Source organism: Carlito syrichta, unplaced genomic scaffold (assembly GCF_000164805.1).
Source record: "Carlito syrichta isolate Samal-C Ts95f unplaced genomic scaffold, Tarsius_syrichta-2.0.1 Scaffold309314, whole genome shotgun sequence".
NCBI lineage: Eukaryota > Metazoa > Chordata > Mammalia > Primates > Tarsiidae > Carlito > Carlito syrichta.
In genome coordinates, this window is record NW_007253410.1 from 393,528 (window position 1) to 410,091 (window position 16,564).

Consider the following 16,564-nt stretch of genomic DNA (forward strand, 5'->3'; position numbering starts at 1 on the left):
TCTCGAACCCGTGGGCTCAGGCAATCCACTCACCTCAGCCTCCCAAAGGTGCGGGATTACAGACTGAGCCATCGAGCCCGGCTAAAAAATATTTCTTAAGATAGATTAGGGACTCTTGCTCTGGAATCTGACAGATGGCACAGAAGCCAAAGGGGGTGTGGCTCATCTGTCCTTGCCTCCTTAGCATTTCCCAAAACTGCTGTCATAATCAGGATCTTGTTGTGGACTTATCCATGTCATGGTTGTGGGGAACAATATATTTTTTCCTGCATTAGTGAGTGTAAAAGTGCTAATAATGGAAACAAGGACTTATACACCCTTGGTTTTTAGTTTCTTGATTTTCCTCATGTTTTGCAAACATGGGCGAATTGTTGAAATACTGGATCTGATTATATATCTGACATTTTCAGCTGTGGTGTGGTTTCCACTTTGAGAAGCCAGGAGGAGGGCACTGTGGACAAGAGCTACTGTACTCTGCTAGATTGTCTGTGCTCCTGGGGGCAGGTGGGACATGTTCTGGAGCTCGTAGATGACTGGCTGCCCGCAGAACATCCCCAGGCCAAGGTTGGTTTGAATCATGTTCTTTAAAACTAGGTGAGTGGGGAAACAGTATTCAAAATTATATGCTTTGCTAGGGACATGTGTTACAAGTGTCAGTTTATTCCTCTCCTTCCTTTCAGAGTAATGCAGCTTCTAAACGTAAAGTGCAGATCCATGATACGCGCCCAGTGAAACCTGAACTGGCATTGGTTTACATAGAGTATTTGCTGACCCATCCAAAGAATCGCGAGTGCCTGTTATCTGCTCCCCGGAAGAAACTTAACCATCTTCTGAAAGCACTTGAAACATCAAAGGTACCTTTGTACCCTGAAAATTGAGTGTTTTCCTATGGTAGTAAGAGTGATAAGGCAAGTTGTAAAGTTTTTATATTTATGGTACTATAATTTTTTTTGGCTGTAACGAAATTGAGGGTCATCTTGTCCTCCTCCTTCAGTGGTAGACCAGACCCTGAGCCTGGCAGTGGTGAGATTGGGAGTCAGGTCCCAGCTGAGAAGTAAGCATTAAACCTGTGTTTTGTTGAGTCTGCTGGGACACTAGGACTCTGATAACCCATGTTTCTCAGAACACACTCTCTGTAGTGAGACTTGTCACATGTCCATTCTTATGGAGAGAATTGCTCCCTTCAGAGTTCTTGGCAGTGTTTTCTTGGAATGTTTGGAGAATGTTCCGTGTGCATTCGTTGTGCTCCCAACTGTCCCGTAGAGGTCAAAATTTCCTCATCTCTTGCAGGCGCCAGTCCCCTAAACAGCTCCTGTCAAGTGTGGTTGTGCAGAGGCAAAGCCTCCGTGGAGCAGAGCTGGGCAAGAGGTGGGGAAGGGTGTGGAGGTCTGCAGAAAGAGGAAGGGAGGGAGAGAGAGGACTGTGCAGTGCTGGGTACTGGGCAGGGGCTGTGCACTGTGGTTCTGAGCAGATTCTGAGCCTACTCACCTGGCTGTGCATTTCCCATGACCATGTAACAGCTTACATCCTGGTAGAGTCGACAGAGACTGGGCTTCACCAGAGCTGGCGTCTTTCTGGTCTGCCTGCAGATCAGGTGCATCTGGTTACTCAACAGTGAGGTGTTGGGTACAAGGATGTGGTGATGATACTCAGAATGTGGCCCTTAGGATTTTCCTGTTACAGGTAGATCTAGAGTCACTTCTGCAGACACCAGGTGGGAAGCCACGTGGCTTCAGTGAAGCAACTGCCCTGCGTGCCTTTGGTCTCTACTGTCGTCTGAGTATTCATCTGCAGCACAAGGTATGCTGACTTAGGCTCTCAGGACAAGAGGCGTGTCAGCAAAGCCACCTTCTTTGCTGATTTATCTTCTTCTTGTTATTGGACAGTTCTCCTTGGAAGGAAAAGTTTATTTGCCCATTTTGGAAGACATTGGCTTTTGGTTGGAAAGCAAAGTTTTATCTTTTATTCAAGATCAAGAAGAAGAGTATCTGAAGCTTCACAGGGTCATTTATCAGCAAATTATCCAGGTTAGAAGTCTTAAGACACAGGAATTTTTCTTTTTACCATGTTTGTTATGTATTTCAGGATTTCATTGTCTATTTTAAAGCGATAAATGTAGACATTATTGTTATTCTTAAAAGTTTAACGTGTCATTTAAATACCTAGGGTTTATCTTTTCACAAAGCATAAACTATAATTTTAATGTAATTTTACACATAGGATGTAATAGCTGTTTACTTATGCTTGTAGAATTACATAAAATGTATTTCTGGACTACTTATGGGGAAAAAATGAGAATTAATGTATCTTATGGGAATTCCTCTATAAAACATCTGCTTTATTAGATAACATACATCAGCTATGAGAAGCTTTATCAGACTGACTTTATTCCCTTTTTTAATGGCCTTTGTTGGTCCTTCCTATTATTCTGTGTCTTACAGACCTACTTGACTGTGTGTAAAGATGTTGTTATGGTTGGCCTTGGTGACCATCAGTTTCAGATACAACTTTTACAGAGGAGTCTTGGAATCATACAAACAGGTACAGTAAAGGACTGGTTTAGAGCAATGAATACTCAAAATCAGACCTTCTTGCTTTTTCTTCCTCCTTTATTGTGCAGGTCAGGACTTTCACTTTTATGTGACAGATTGTTATGCAAACTAGCCTGTACCAGAAAGAGATTTATTGGCTGATGCAGCTAAGAAATTCAGGGGTGTTTCTTGTGTCAGACACAACTATATCCAGGGTTTCTGACAGGGCCCTTGGGATTCTGTCTCTCCCTGTGGTCTGCTTCACTGCCAGGATACCTCATAGGAGAGTGATCTTTGGGTCTGCTCTGGCGGGGAGGGGGTTGGGAGGGGGCGGTGCATGAATCAGGAGTTCTCAGGCTGGGGTCTTTTCATGTCTCCTCAACCTTCTGATACATGCTCTAGCAAAGTAGAGCACTGTGAGCTGGGACCTTGGCCCTGACCCCTACCTTGTTTTTTGTTTTTTTATAATCAATGTTTTTTATTATGGTATTGTGGGGTACAGTTAAGGGTTAGGTATACAAATACGTTTCGTTCAGGCACGCTTGTTGATAAAGAGGTGTCTCCCCGTCCCCAGGCAGATATTTACTACCATTAATCCCATCTCCCCCCCCATAGTTGGTTCCCACTACTGCCAGTCATTTTCTTATAGTATTACATTGGATGTTCAAGCTGACCCCCACCTTGTAACCCCTGACAGCCAGCTTCCTGCCCTGCTGCCTCTTGTGTAGCTAAGCTCTGTGTGAACCTGTTTCTGGATGGTTTTCACTCAACGTCCCAGTGCTGCATTTGGTTCTCACTGAGACCTACAGAAGCTTCAGCATTTGGTGTTGACATTTCTTTAAGACTAGATATTTGCTAGAAGAGATTTAAAAATGATAGCATTTAGTAAGTTTAAGTAAATTAAGTTTTGAAAGTTAGATTGGGGAAAAAAAGAGCAGAACTGATTGATACTGTTGTCTAATTCAACAGTGGTTCAGTGAGGAGCCACACTGCTGAATTGCTGCCTGTTCACATGTGCAGTGAACATAGTTCTTAGTGACTGAGTCAAGTACAAATATGATATTATTGCTATTGAAGGTATTGGTTTTATACTTAAATGGAGCAAAAGTTTCACTTATTTATTGATTGATTATTTATTTAACAAAAATTAGAATTTAGGTTAATCTGATCAACCTGGTTCTTGGTATTGACTCGCCAGTAATAATCTCTTTTACATTACCATCATATACATGTGTTAAGGGAAAATGTGTAACGATTTCAACTAAATTATATGATTAGATAATGGATTTTTTCTACTTTTTTTGTAGTGAAGGGATTTTTTTATGTTTCATTACTTCTTGACATCCTGAAAGAGATAACTAGAAGTTCCTTGATTCAGAAAACAGATTCTGATGAAGAAGCTGCAACAGTATTTGACACAGTCCAGAAAGTATTTCAGAAAATATTGGAGAGCATTGCACGGAGCTTCAAGAAACAACCAGAAGAAGGCCTGCGGGTACTTGGGCCTTCCCAGGATGGGGTGTTAAGATGGGGTTCTCAGGTCTGGGGTGCAGGAGATCACACTGCTTGCAGACAGCTCTCACTTGTGCCATTTGTGCTTGGGTGAGGTGCAGCATGATTAGATCACTGCTAGGTGCCATCCTTCATGGTGAGGTACACTTGAAGAAATGGTGACCTCTGTGCATGTACTGGAGGCCAGGGAGTCCAGGAGCTCACCACCTCTAGACTGTGCCCATCGGGATTTCAGGATTTCATGAGTTGGGGTAGCCCAGCCAGCAAGACAGGAGGCAGAGGACTAGGCTCTGAGTACTCAGTTGTTATTTCACAGAATTTTCTAAATAAAACATACTTTTATTTGGAAGATGCTAATTTTGATTATGTGTACAGTACAGAAACCTTGCCCAGATGAAATGCTAATGTTTATCAGGGGCTATCCTCCCACCGTATGTTACCCGTCCCATGGCTAGAAGCAAGAGTCACAGACCTTGAATGGGCCTTTGATTTCCCTTTGCTGGTTGAAAACTGATGTGAAGTGCAATTTTTGTTTAACCAATTTATATGAAAAACTCTTATATCAGATTTGCTTTACTCGTAAAAATAATATAATGTCAGTCCCTGAACAAAATCATGTCATTAGCAGAGAGAGCTAATTTTTTCTAAGTAGTGGTTTAAAAACATCAATGAGCTATTATTATTATTGTTGTTATTATTATTGTTGTTATTATTATTTTTGAGTTAAAGAGTCTCACTCTCACCCAGGCTGGAGTACAATGGCATACTCACGGCCACCGTAGACTCGACCTGCTGGGCTCAGGCAGTCCTTCCACCTTAGCCTTCCAAGTAGCTGGAACTGCAGGCATGTACCACCATTCCAGCTAATTTTTTGATGTATTGTAGAGATGAGGTCTCACCAAGTTGCCCAGGCTGGTCTCAAACTCCTGGGCTTAGGCAATCCTCTTGCCTTGGCCTCCCAAAGCTTGGGATTACAAGCTTGGGCCACTACATCCAGCCTGTGCTATTATTTTTCAATGAAAAAAATTTTTTAAATGCTTAAATGGAAGGTTGGTCAAGAATTATTGAAGACATCAGTTTTATTCTATCCTTTGCTGATAGAGGCAATTAAAAGTTTTTGGCCATATTTACTCTAGTCTAGTTCAAATTTAATTAATATGAAGTATTCCTATTTTTAATTAGTTATTTCACGTGTCTATGGTCTATTTATGTAATTTGTGCCCAAACCTTTAATTTTTCCAATCATACCTTTTATCATTGGCTGTGTCACTTCATTCAGATCTCATAATTAATGCTTTATTTTAATATCATTGATGTTTCTCCTTCCTCCCCTTCTTCCTTCCTATTGCTATTTATATGCTTAGGGGTTTTTCTTTGGTTTTGGGGAAAGAATGTCATAACAGCAAGTCACACTGGGCTTTGGCCCCATCAGTCCTCTTCTAGCCAAGGTGTGTGAGAGATTTGTATCCTGAGGGAGGATAGTCAGAGTAATTAAAGTGCCTTTCTGGTTTTTTAAAAAACTATGATTATTAGCTGCACTAAAAGCAACTGATGCATTTTCTTGTAGCTCCTTTATTCTGTTCAGACGCCTCTTCATGAGTTTATAACCACCGTTCAGTCTTGGCACACGGACACCCCTGTGCACCGGGGCATACTTTCTACTCTCATTGCTGGGCCTGTGGTTGAGATAAGTCACCGGCTACGAAAGGTAAAGTACGTTGGTCCTGAAACTGCTGTCCTCTTTTTGACTATACGAGATACTATTTCTACTAACAGCACGTTTTTAAGTTTCTTAAGATGTTTTTAAGAACTCAAGCTTTAGTGAGTGGTATGCTTTCTTAGCAACTGTACTTCAGTTTAATAGCTAGTTAATGTTTTAGGGTCATATGACTATTGTGAAAAATATACCGAGGGTGTTTTCACTCTTGATTAAATGACAGTAGTCCTGACATTTAAACATTTCTTTATGCTACATTTTAGAGATTTGAATGAGTTGATATGTTTCTTAAGATTCTTCTCTCCTGAAAAGATGGAAGCAATCACAGAATACAAGATTACTTTTATGTTTTTGAATAGTATTGTTCTTTGACTGAGTGTTACATTATTACCCCCCATTTTTTCATGTCTAAATATAGAAAATTCAGCTTTCTGATATCAGTTGAAACAGATAATTTATTCATTACCACTGATTTATTTTCCTACCAGTAGCTGTAGCTGAATAGAAGATAACTAGTACAGAAATTATTAGCCGATTTGGTTAAAGATGAACATAATCAGAATGAAGACTCAAGCCAAAAGAAAAAGTAATGTTTTACCACATGGATTATTCAGGATGTACTTTTCTTTTTTGCCTCAAAGATATAATTGAGTGAGGGCAGGGGATGTGACTTAAGAAGAGAGTAAAAATCGTGGCTTCCTCAGTATGGAAAGATAAAATCTGACAGGGAATGTCGTTGAATTGCATACACTTGTGTACATATAAAATATAAAGGTTGTAACATGAACTCATGACTAGTAAAACTATGCTAGCTGGATATGGTGGCTCACACCTGTAATCCCAGCACTTAGGGAGATGGAGGCGAGAGGATTGCCTGAGCCCAGGGCTTTGAGATCAGCCTGGGCAACATGGTGAGACCGTATCTCTACAGCAAATAAAGAATTTAGCCAGGTGTGGTGGCACACACTTGTGGTTCCAGCTACTTGGAAGGTTGAGGCAGAAGAATCTTCTGAGCCCCGCAGGTCAAGACTGCAGTGGCTGTGAGCATGCCACTGCACTACAGCTGGACGACAAGACTGAGATTGTGACTTTAAAAAAATAAAAGTTAACTAAACTCTAAAATGTCAGATAGAATTTAAGACCCTTCTTAAAGCTTGAAGTGAGGTCATTTTGGCTTAGGAACTAAGTTATACATAGAATAAAAACTAGAATTTGTTTATTCCAGCGAGCTATATAGCTAACAATTATAAATAATGAATAAACTGTTGGTCAAACCCGACCCACCATATGTTTTTATAAATAAAGTCTTATTAGAACACAGCTATACCCATTCGCAATGTTTTTCATGACTGCTTTGGTGCTACAGTAGCAATAGCAAGAGGATTGCCTAAGCCCAGGGGTTCAGCAACATATTGAGACCTTGTCTCTACAATAAATCAAGAAAAATTAGCCCAGTGTGGTGGCGTGCACTTGTGGTTCCAGCTACTTAGAAGGCTGAGGCAGAAGGATAGCCTGAGCCCAGCATGACTGCCCACAAAGCCAAAAATATTTACTATTTTATTTAACTATTTACTATTTTGCTACTTTACAGAAAAACTTTGCTGACCTCTGTTGTATTTCCTTACTGATTTTGTCTACTTGCTCTGTGATTGTGTATTTTTCTCTTTTTTCATTAGTTTGTCAATTTTTTTCCCATACATTTGGGAGCTTTGTTTTTGGGTTCATACACATTTATTTAAGAGTCCTATGTCTTTTTGATGAATTGACTATCCTATTATTATGAAATATCTCTCTTTATCTCCTATAGTACTTTCATTATGAAGTCTACTTTGATGTCTTCATAACCAAGCCAGCTTTCTTGTGCTTTCTGTTTTATAGCATTTATTTTTGTGATCCTTTTACTGTTAACCTATCTTTATTTTTAAAGCATGTTTCCTATTAGACACCACTTATAAAATCCTGTTTGACAATGTCTACTTTATATTTTGAATTCTTACAATTCATTCTTTTTAAAATTCATTTGACTTTAATAAAATTATTGACAGATTTGAGTCTAAGTTGATTGTTTCAGTGTTTGATTATACTCTATTTGTCTCTCTGCTTTTCTTCCTTTCCTGCCATTTTTTGAGGAGTCAAGTGTTTTTACTATTCCATTTTATCTTCTCTGTTGACTTTATTATTCTTTTTGTAATTTTTTTAGTCGTTTCTCTAGAGACGTTAATGTGACTATTTTAACTCATCACAGTCTACCTTCAAAAATTATGCTTGTTCGTGTACATGGTGAAAATCTTTTAATAGTGTTCTTCCAAGTGTCCATGGACATGGCAGAAATCTAACAAAATTATTCCACTGGTCCATGTATATGGTAGGAATCTTGTAACAATGTTCTATCAATTGTGTCCTCCTATTTTTTGTGCTATTGTTTTTTATTGCTAAATATAGCATATATTTAAATGTAGTAAATGTATATTTAAATATAGCAAATATATATATATTTTTTTTCTTTAGTTGGAGTCTCACTCTGTCACCCATACTGGAGTGCAGTGGCCGCTCCTGGCCACCGCAGCCTCGACCTGCTGGGCTCCGGCGATCCTTCCGCCTCAGCCTTCCAAGTAGCTGGAACTACAGGCGCGCGCTACCACGCCCGGCTAATATTTTGATTTATTGTAGAGATGAGGTCTCACCAAGTTGCCCAGGCGGGTCTCGAACCTGTGGGCTCAGGCAATCCACTCACCTCGGCCTCCCAAAGTGCTGGGATTACAGGCTGAGCCACTGAGCCCGGCCTGTTTTTTGTATTTTTTTGAGTTGGAGTCTCACTCCATCGCCCAGGCCACCCCAGTGTCAACTTGCTAGGCTCCAGTCATCCTTCCACCTCACCTTTCCAAGTGGCTGCAACTACAGGTGTGTGCTACCCCGCCTGGCTAATTTTTTATTTATTGTAGAGACAAGGTCTCGCCAAGTCACCCAGGCTGATCTCGAACCCCCAGGCTTAGGTAATCTTCTCACCTCAGTCTCCCGAGATGCTGGGATTATAGGCTGAGCCACCAAGCCCGCCTACATATAAAATTTTAATAGAGACAGGATCTCACTTTGTTGCCAAGGCTAGTCTTGAACTCCTGGGCTCAAGCGATCCTGCCTTGGCATCCCCAAAGTGCTGGGATTACAGATGTGAGCCACTGTGGCTGCCTTAGATATATTTTTATTATTTTTATTTTAAGCAATCAATAATCTTTTCTTTCTTTCTTTTTTTTTTTTTTAGTGGAAAAACATCCTTAGTGATTCATCTTTATTTATTTTTTCCTGGTACGTGTAAGTGTGCATTTTAGGGAGTACAAAGTGCAGATTTCTTACATGTATGTATTGCGTCGTGGGAGAATCAGGGCTTTTAGTGTATCCATCACTTGAATAGTGAACATTGCACCCAATAGGTAATCATTTATCCCTCCCCCCTTCCATGCTCCTACCTTTTATAGTCTCCGTTGTCTATTATTCCACTTTGTATGTCCACATATACCCATTGTTTATTTCCCACTTATAAGGGATAGCATGTGGTATTTGATTTTCTGTTTCTGAGTTATTTCACTTAGAATAATAGCCTCCAGTTCAGTTCCATCCAAGTTACTATAAAAGACTTTTCATTCTTTTTTATGGCGAAGTAGTATTCCATGGAGAGAGTGTGTGTATGTATATATCACATTTTCTTTATCCAGTCCTCTGTTGGACGGGTTGATTTCCTATCTTTGCTATTGTGAATAGTGCTGCAATAAACATGTAAGTGCTGGTATCTTTTTTATGGTATTCCAGTAACTTTGTTTTGTTGGGGTTTTTTTTTGAGATGGAGTCTCACTCCATCTCCCAGGCTGGGGTGTAGTGGCATGCTCACGGCCACTCCAGCGTTGACCCACTGGGGTAAGGCAATCCTTCTGCCTCAGCCTTCCAAGTAGCTGGAACTACAGGCATGTGCTACCACGCATGGCTAATTTTTTGATTTATTGTAGAGATGAGGTCTCACCAAGTTGCCCAGGCTGTTCTCGAACTCATGGTCTCAGGCAATCCCCTCATAGCCTCCCAAAGTGCTAGGATTACAGAGTTGAGCCATCACGCCTGACCCTAGTAACTTTTATTTATGAACAGCAACATTCGATTTCCTATCATTTTCATTTTTCGTGATGTCTTGGTATTGTTTTGAATTTTTCCGATTATTTAAAAACATAAACACCAGCCTTAGCTCTCTAGCCATCTAAAAACAAGTGGCATACTGGATTCAGTTCACAAATCATAGTTTCTAGCCCTTGGAATGGGTAGACTCCAAAGGCTAGATGTTATTACTGGTAACTCTACTTCATAGAAGGGAATGGAGTTCAGAGAATTCATAGCAGACTCCAGAAAATAATTTACTTTTTATTTTAGAGTTGTGGGGTACAAGTGAGTCTGCAGCATAAGTAGGCTGCATGCAATTGAAAATTGGTCTTCTAGCTGACCCTCTCTCCCCAGGTAGTAGACCAGGTAGGTACCCATCTTGTTGCCCCACGCCCTCGTGACCCTCCTTCCCTCCCTCACTCCCCTAGCCATGCCTCTTGACTGCCGATCTCACCCTTGTGCTACTGTGACTAGTGTTTAGGGCCCACTTACGAGTGAGAACATGTGGTATACAATTCCTCGTTTCTGTGGTCGTTCACTTAGTATAGTGGTCTCTGGTTGCATCTAAGTTGCTGTGAAGGCCATGATTTTGTTTTTCTTTATGGCTGCATAATATTCCATTGTGTATATGTACCACATTTTCTTTTGATAGTTTATTTCCCTTTGGGTTTATACCCAGTAGTGGGATTGCTGGATCAAATGGTAGTTCTGTTTTTAGTTCTTTGAGAAATCACCATACTGTTTTCCATAGAGCTTGTACTAATTTACATTCCCAACAACAGTGTATGAGTGTTTTCTTTTCTCTGCAGCCTTGCCAACATCTATTTTTCTTTTTTTTTTTACTTTTTAATAATAGCCACCTAATTAGTGTAAGATGGCATCTCATTGTGGTTTTATTTTATGTTTCTCTGATGATTAATGATGTCGAACATTTTTTCATATGTTTGGCCACTTGTATGTCTTCTTTTGAAAAGTGTCTGCTCAAGTTCTTTGCCTGCTTTTTAATGGGATTATTTGATTTTTTTCTTGTTGAACTGTTTGAGTTCCTTGTAGATTCTTGTTATTAGGCCTTTGTTGGGTATATGGTTTGCAAACATTCTGTCTCATTCTGTAGGTTGTCTGTTTACTCTGTTGATTGTTTCTTTTGCTGTGCAGAAGCTTTCCGTTTAGTTAAGTCCCATATGTCTATTTTTGTTTTTATTCCATTTGCTTTTGAGAACTTGGTCATACATTTTTTGCCTAGGCCAATGTCTAGAAGAGCTTTTTGCAGGTTTTCCTTTAGGATTTTTATAGTTTCGTGTCTTTTTTTATTTTTTTATTTTTTGAGTTGGAGTCTCACTCTGTCACCCATGTTGGAGTGCAGTGGCATGCTCCTTCCCACCACAGCCTCGACCTATAGGGCTCAGGTGATCCTTCCAAGTAGCTGGATCTACAGGCATGCGCCACCATGCCTGTCTAATTTTTTGATTTATTGTAGAGATGAGGTCTCTTGAGTTAATTTTTTTATATGATGAGAGATATGAATCCAGTTTTGTTCTTCTGCATTTGGGTATCCAGTTTTCCCAGCATCATTTATTGAATGGGGTGTCCTTTGCCCAGTGTATATTTTTGTTCACAGTGTCAAAGATCAGTTAATTGTTAAGTGTGTGACTTTATTTCTGGGTTCCCTATTCATTGCATTGATCTCTATGTCTGTTTTTATACCAGTACCATGCTGTTTTGGTTACTATAGCCTTATAGCATAATTTGAAGAATAAAGCCTCCAGCTTTTTTCTTTTTCCTCAGAATTGCCTTCACTGTTCTTTTTTGGTTCTTTGTGAATTTCAGGACTCTTTTGAATAATTCTATGAAAAATGACATTGGTAATTTGATAGGGATTGCATTGAATATGTAGATTGCTTTGGAAAATATGGTCATTTTAAGAGTATTGATTCTTCTAGTCTATGAGCATGGGATTTTTTTCATTTGTTTGTGTCATCTATGGTTTCTTTTATCACTCTTGTGTAGTTCTCCTTATAGAGATCATTAATCTCCTTGGTTAAACATATTTCTAGATACTTTTTTGAGGTAGTTATTGTAAATGTGATTGCATTCTTGATTTGGTCCTCAACTAGATAATTATTGGGGTATAGAAATGCTACTGATTTGTGTATGTTAATATTGTATTCCAAAACTTTACTAAGTTTATTTGTCAGTCTAAGAGTTTTTTGGTGGCATCTTTAGGATTGTCTAGATAAGATCATCAGCAAACAGATAATTTTACTTCCTCTTTTCCAATTTAGATGCCTTTTATCTTTTTGTCTTGCCTAATTGTTCTAGTGAGGGCTGCAAGTACAATGTTGAACAAGAGTGGTGAAAATGGGCATCCTTGTCTTATTCCAGTTCTTTAAGCTTTTCCTTGTTACTATGCTGTTGGATGTGTTTGTCACATATTGCCTTTATTATGTTGAGATGTTTCTTCTATGCCTAGTTTGTTGAGGATTTTTATCATGAAGGATGCTGAATTTTATTGAATGCTTTTTCTTAGTCAATTGAGATGATCATATGGTTTTTGTTCTTAATTCTGCTTATGTGATATATCACATTTATTGATTTATATATGTTTAACCATCCCTGGGATAAATCTCATCTGATCATGGTGTTTATCTTTTTTTTTTGAGTTGAAGTCTCACTCCTTTGCCCAGGCTGGAGTGCAGTGGCATGCATGCTCACGGCCACCCCAGCATCAGCCTTCTGGGCTCCAGTGATCCTTCCGCCTCAACTTTCCGAGTACCCAGAACTACAGACGGGTGCAACCACGCCCAGCTATTTTTTATTTTATTGTAGAGACGAGGTCTCGCCAAGTTGCCTGGGCTGGTCTTGAACCTGCAGGCTCAGGCAATCCACTCACCTCGGCCTCCCAAAGTGCTGGGATTACAGGCTGAGCCACCGAGCCCGGCCGGAGTTATCTTTTTTAATGACCTGTTGGTTTCAGTTTGCTAGTATTTTGTTGAGGATGTTTTGGCTGTGTTCATCAGGGACATTGATCTGTAGTTTTCGTTTTTTGTTGTGTCCTTTTATGGTTTTGGTATTAGGGTGATACTGGCCTTGTAGAATGAGTTAGGAAAAATTCCCTCCTCCTCAATTATTTGCAATCTTTTCAGAAAGATTGACATTGGTTCTTCTTTTTATGTGCGTATGTTGGGAGATTTTGTTATTACTGATTCAATCTTGCAACTCAGTATTGATCTGTTCAAAAGTTTTATTTTTTGCTGTTTTAATCTTGGGAGGTAGTTTGTTTCCAAGAATTTATCCATTTTCTCTACCTTTTCTAGGTTGAAGCATATAGTTGTTCATAACAGTCTCTGACGACCTTTTGTATTTCTGCTTAGTTGTAATGTCTTTATTATTTCTGATTGTATTTATTTGGATCTTCTCTCTTCTTGGTTAGTCTAGCTGGTGGTTTATCCATTTTGTTAACTTTTTGAAGAGTCAACTTTTTATTTCATTTCATTGATTCTTTGTATTTCCTTGTTTCTGTTTTTTAAATTAATTTTTTAATTTTAAAGATGTGGGGTTAGATTAATTAAGGCTTAGATATACAAATGTTCATTATGCAGGTACCCTTTTTGAGGTGTGCCTCCCCTGTCCCCCAGCAGATTCCCACTACTGCCAATGCTTTTCTTATAGTATTTTGATAATTGTTCAAGGTCTGCTTATGAGTGAGAATATGTGATACTCAGTTCTTTGTTTCTGTGTTAGATTACTCAGTATTATAGACTATAAGTCCTGCCAAGTTGCTGTGAAGTTCATAATTTTGTCCTTCTTTATGACTGCATAATATTCCATTGTGTATATGTACCACATTTTTTTAGTCTAGAGCTCTATCGACAGCACGATTGGTCCATGTTTTTGCTATTGTGAAGAATGCTGCAGTAAACATGTAGGTATCTTCTTCACAGAGTGATTTGAGTTCCTCCGGGTATATTCCCAGTAGGGAGATTGCAGGGTTGTATGGAATGTTGATTTTCAGGTTTTTTAGGAATCGCCAAACTTTTCCACAGAGGCTATACTAGTTTACACTCTCATCAACAGTGTAGAAGTGTTCTTTTCTCCACATCCTCTCCAGCATCTGTTTTTTGAGTTATCAATGATGGCTATCCTGACTGGAGTTAGGTGGTATCTCAGTGTGGTTTTAATTTGCATTTCTTTGATGACTAGTGAGGCTGAGCAGTTTTTCATGTATTTTTGGCTGTTCGTATGCCTTCTTTTGAGAAGTGTCTATTCATATCTTTTGCCCACTTTGTAAGGTGGCTGTTTGTTTTTTTTCTTTTTGGCACATTTGAGTTCCTTGTAGATCCTAGATGTTAGGCCTTTTTCAGATACAGTTGGCAGATATTTTTTTCCCAGTCTGTGGGCTGTCTCCCCACTCTCTTGATGGTTTCTTTAACTTTGCAGAAGCTTGTCAGATTTATAAGGTTCCATTTGTCTATCTTATGGCATGGGCACTTGGGGTTTTGATCAGGAATTGATTGTCAGTTCCAGTTTCCATAAGGGTGTCTCCTGTATTTTCTAACATTCTTATAGTTTGAGGTTTTGCATCTAGGTCTTTGATCCATTTAGAGTTGATTCTATGCATGGTGATAGGTAGGGGTCTTGTTTCAATCTTCTGCATGTGGTCAGCCAGTTTTCCCAGCACTGTTTACTGAATAGGTTCCCCTCTACCCAGTGGTTGGTGGTGGAGGCTTCGTCGAAGATGAGTTAGTTGAGAAATTGAGGTTTTGCTTCTGGAATCTCTATCCTGTTCCATTGGTCTGTATACCTGTTCTTGTACCAGTACCAGGCAGTTTTGATTATTGTAGGCTAATAATAAAACTTAAAGTCTGGGAGTGTGATACCTCTTGCTTTTTTTTTTTTGCTGAGGTTTGTTTTGGCTATTCGTGGCCATTTATGTTTCCACATGAATTCCTGTATTGTCGTTTCCAGGTGTGAGAAGAATGCTGCTGGTAATTTATTGGGTATTGCATTAAATCTGTAGATTGCCTTGGGTAGGATGGACATCTTAACAACGTTGATTCTTCCAACTCATGAACCTGGAATATTTTTCCATTTGTTTGTGTCATCTTTGATTTCTTTGAGCAGTGTTTTGTAGTTTTCATTGTAAGGGTCTTTCATGTCTCTGGTTAGGAAGATGCTAAGGTATTTCATTTTTTGTGTGGCTATTGTCAGTGGAATTATGCTTTTTATTTGGATTTCTGTTTGTTTATTGTTGGTGTATAGAAATGCAACTGTCTTTTGCACATTTATTTTATACCTTGAGACTTTGCTAGAGTCCTTTATCAGTGCAAGGAGGTTTTTGACAGATTCTCGTGGGTTTCAAGGTATAGAATCATGTCATCTACAAAGAGAAATAACTTGACTTCCTCTTTTCCTATTTGGATACCCCTGATCTCCTTCTCTTGTCTGATTGCTCTAGCTAGGACTTCCAAAACTATGTTGAAAAGGAAGGGTAAGAGTGGGCATCTTTGTCTTGTTCCAGTTTTCAGGGGAAATAGTTCCAATTGATATCTGTTTAGCAGTATGCTGGCTGTGGTTTCTCATAGACAGCTCTTACTATTTTGAAGTATGTTCCATCTATTCCTAGATGTTTGAGGGTTTTTATCAAGAAGGGGTGCTGGATTTTATTGAAAGTTTTTTCCGCGTCTAATGATATAATCATGTGGTTTTTGTTTTTACATCTATTGATGTATTTAATTATGCAAATGTTGAAATAGCCTTGCATCCGCGTATGAAGACTATTTGGTTGTGCTGGATGATTTTTGAGATGTGTTATTGGATTCGCTTTGCTAGGATCTTGTTGAGAATTTTAGCATCTATGTTCATCAAGAATATTGACCTGTAGTTCTCTTTCTTTGTTGGCTCTTTACCTAGTTTAGGTCTCAGTGTGATGTTAGCTTCATAAAATGATTTGGGGAGTGTTCCATGTTTCTCAGTTGCCTGGAATACTTTCATTAGGATTGGTATCAGTTCCTCCTTATATGTTTTGTAGAATTCTGCTGGAAAGCCATCTGGTTCAGAGTTTTTTTTGTAGGTAGTTTTCTTATGACATAGTCTATTTCCTGGATTGCTATTGGTCTGTTTAGGGTCTTGATTTGTTCTTGTTTCAACCTGGGGAGGGTGTGTGATGTCAGAAAGTTCTCCATTTCCTTTAGATTTTCAAGTTTGTTTCCATACAAGTGTACACGGTAGTCTCTGATAATTTTTTGCTCTGGTAATCTCTGATAATCTTTTCCTCAGTGTCAGTTGTGACTTGATCTTTTTGCATTTCTGATTGTGTTTAGTTGGGTCTTTTCCCCTCTTTTTCTTCGCCAGTCTAGCTAGGGGTCCATCAAACTTGTTTATCCTTTCAAAGAACCAACTTTTTGTTTCGTAGATTTTTTTGTATTATCTTTTTGTCTTCTATGTCTTGAATTTGGGCTTTTATTTTGGTGATCTCGATTCTTCTGCTGAAGTTAGGGTTTTGGTGGTCTTGCTTTTCCAACTTCCTTAGGTGATTTGTTAGGCTAAGTTGTGATCTTTCCATTTTCTTCATGTATGTTCGTGGAGATGTGAATTCCCCTCTTAGTACTGCTTTCACGGCATCCCAGAGGTTTTGGTATGATGTTTCTTTGTTTTCCCTTTTAAT

At 39.1% G+C, this 16,564-nt stretch overlaps 1 protein-coding gene across 1 annotated transcript in view; it reads left to right on the top strand.

The window, feature by feature from the left end:
• NCAPG2 (non-SMC condensin II complex subunit G2) overlaps positions 1 to 16,564 on the top strand; it is a 103,297-nt gene that overhangs the window by 53,218 nt on the left and 33,515 nt on the right. Inside the window, exons 18-24 of the mRNA XM_021717137.1 lie at positions 411 to 564; positions 681 to 854; positions 1,684 to 1,800; positions 1,887 to 2,027; positions 2,442 to 2,541; positions 3,839 to 4,026; positions 5,611 to 5,751. Of these exons, the coding sequence (XP_021572812.1) occupies positions 411 to 564; positions 681 to 854; positions 1,684 to 1,800; positions 1,887 to 2,027; positions 2,442 to 2,541; positions 3,839 to 4,026; positions 5,611 to 5,751 (1,015 nt within the window). The remainder of the gene's footprint in view (positions 1 to 410; positions 565 to 680; positions 855 to 1,683; positions 1,801 to 1,886; positions 2,028 to 2,441; positions 2,542 to 3,838; positions 4,027 to 5,610; positions 5,752 to 16,564) is intronic.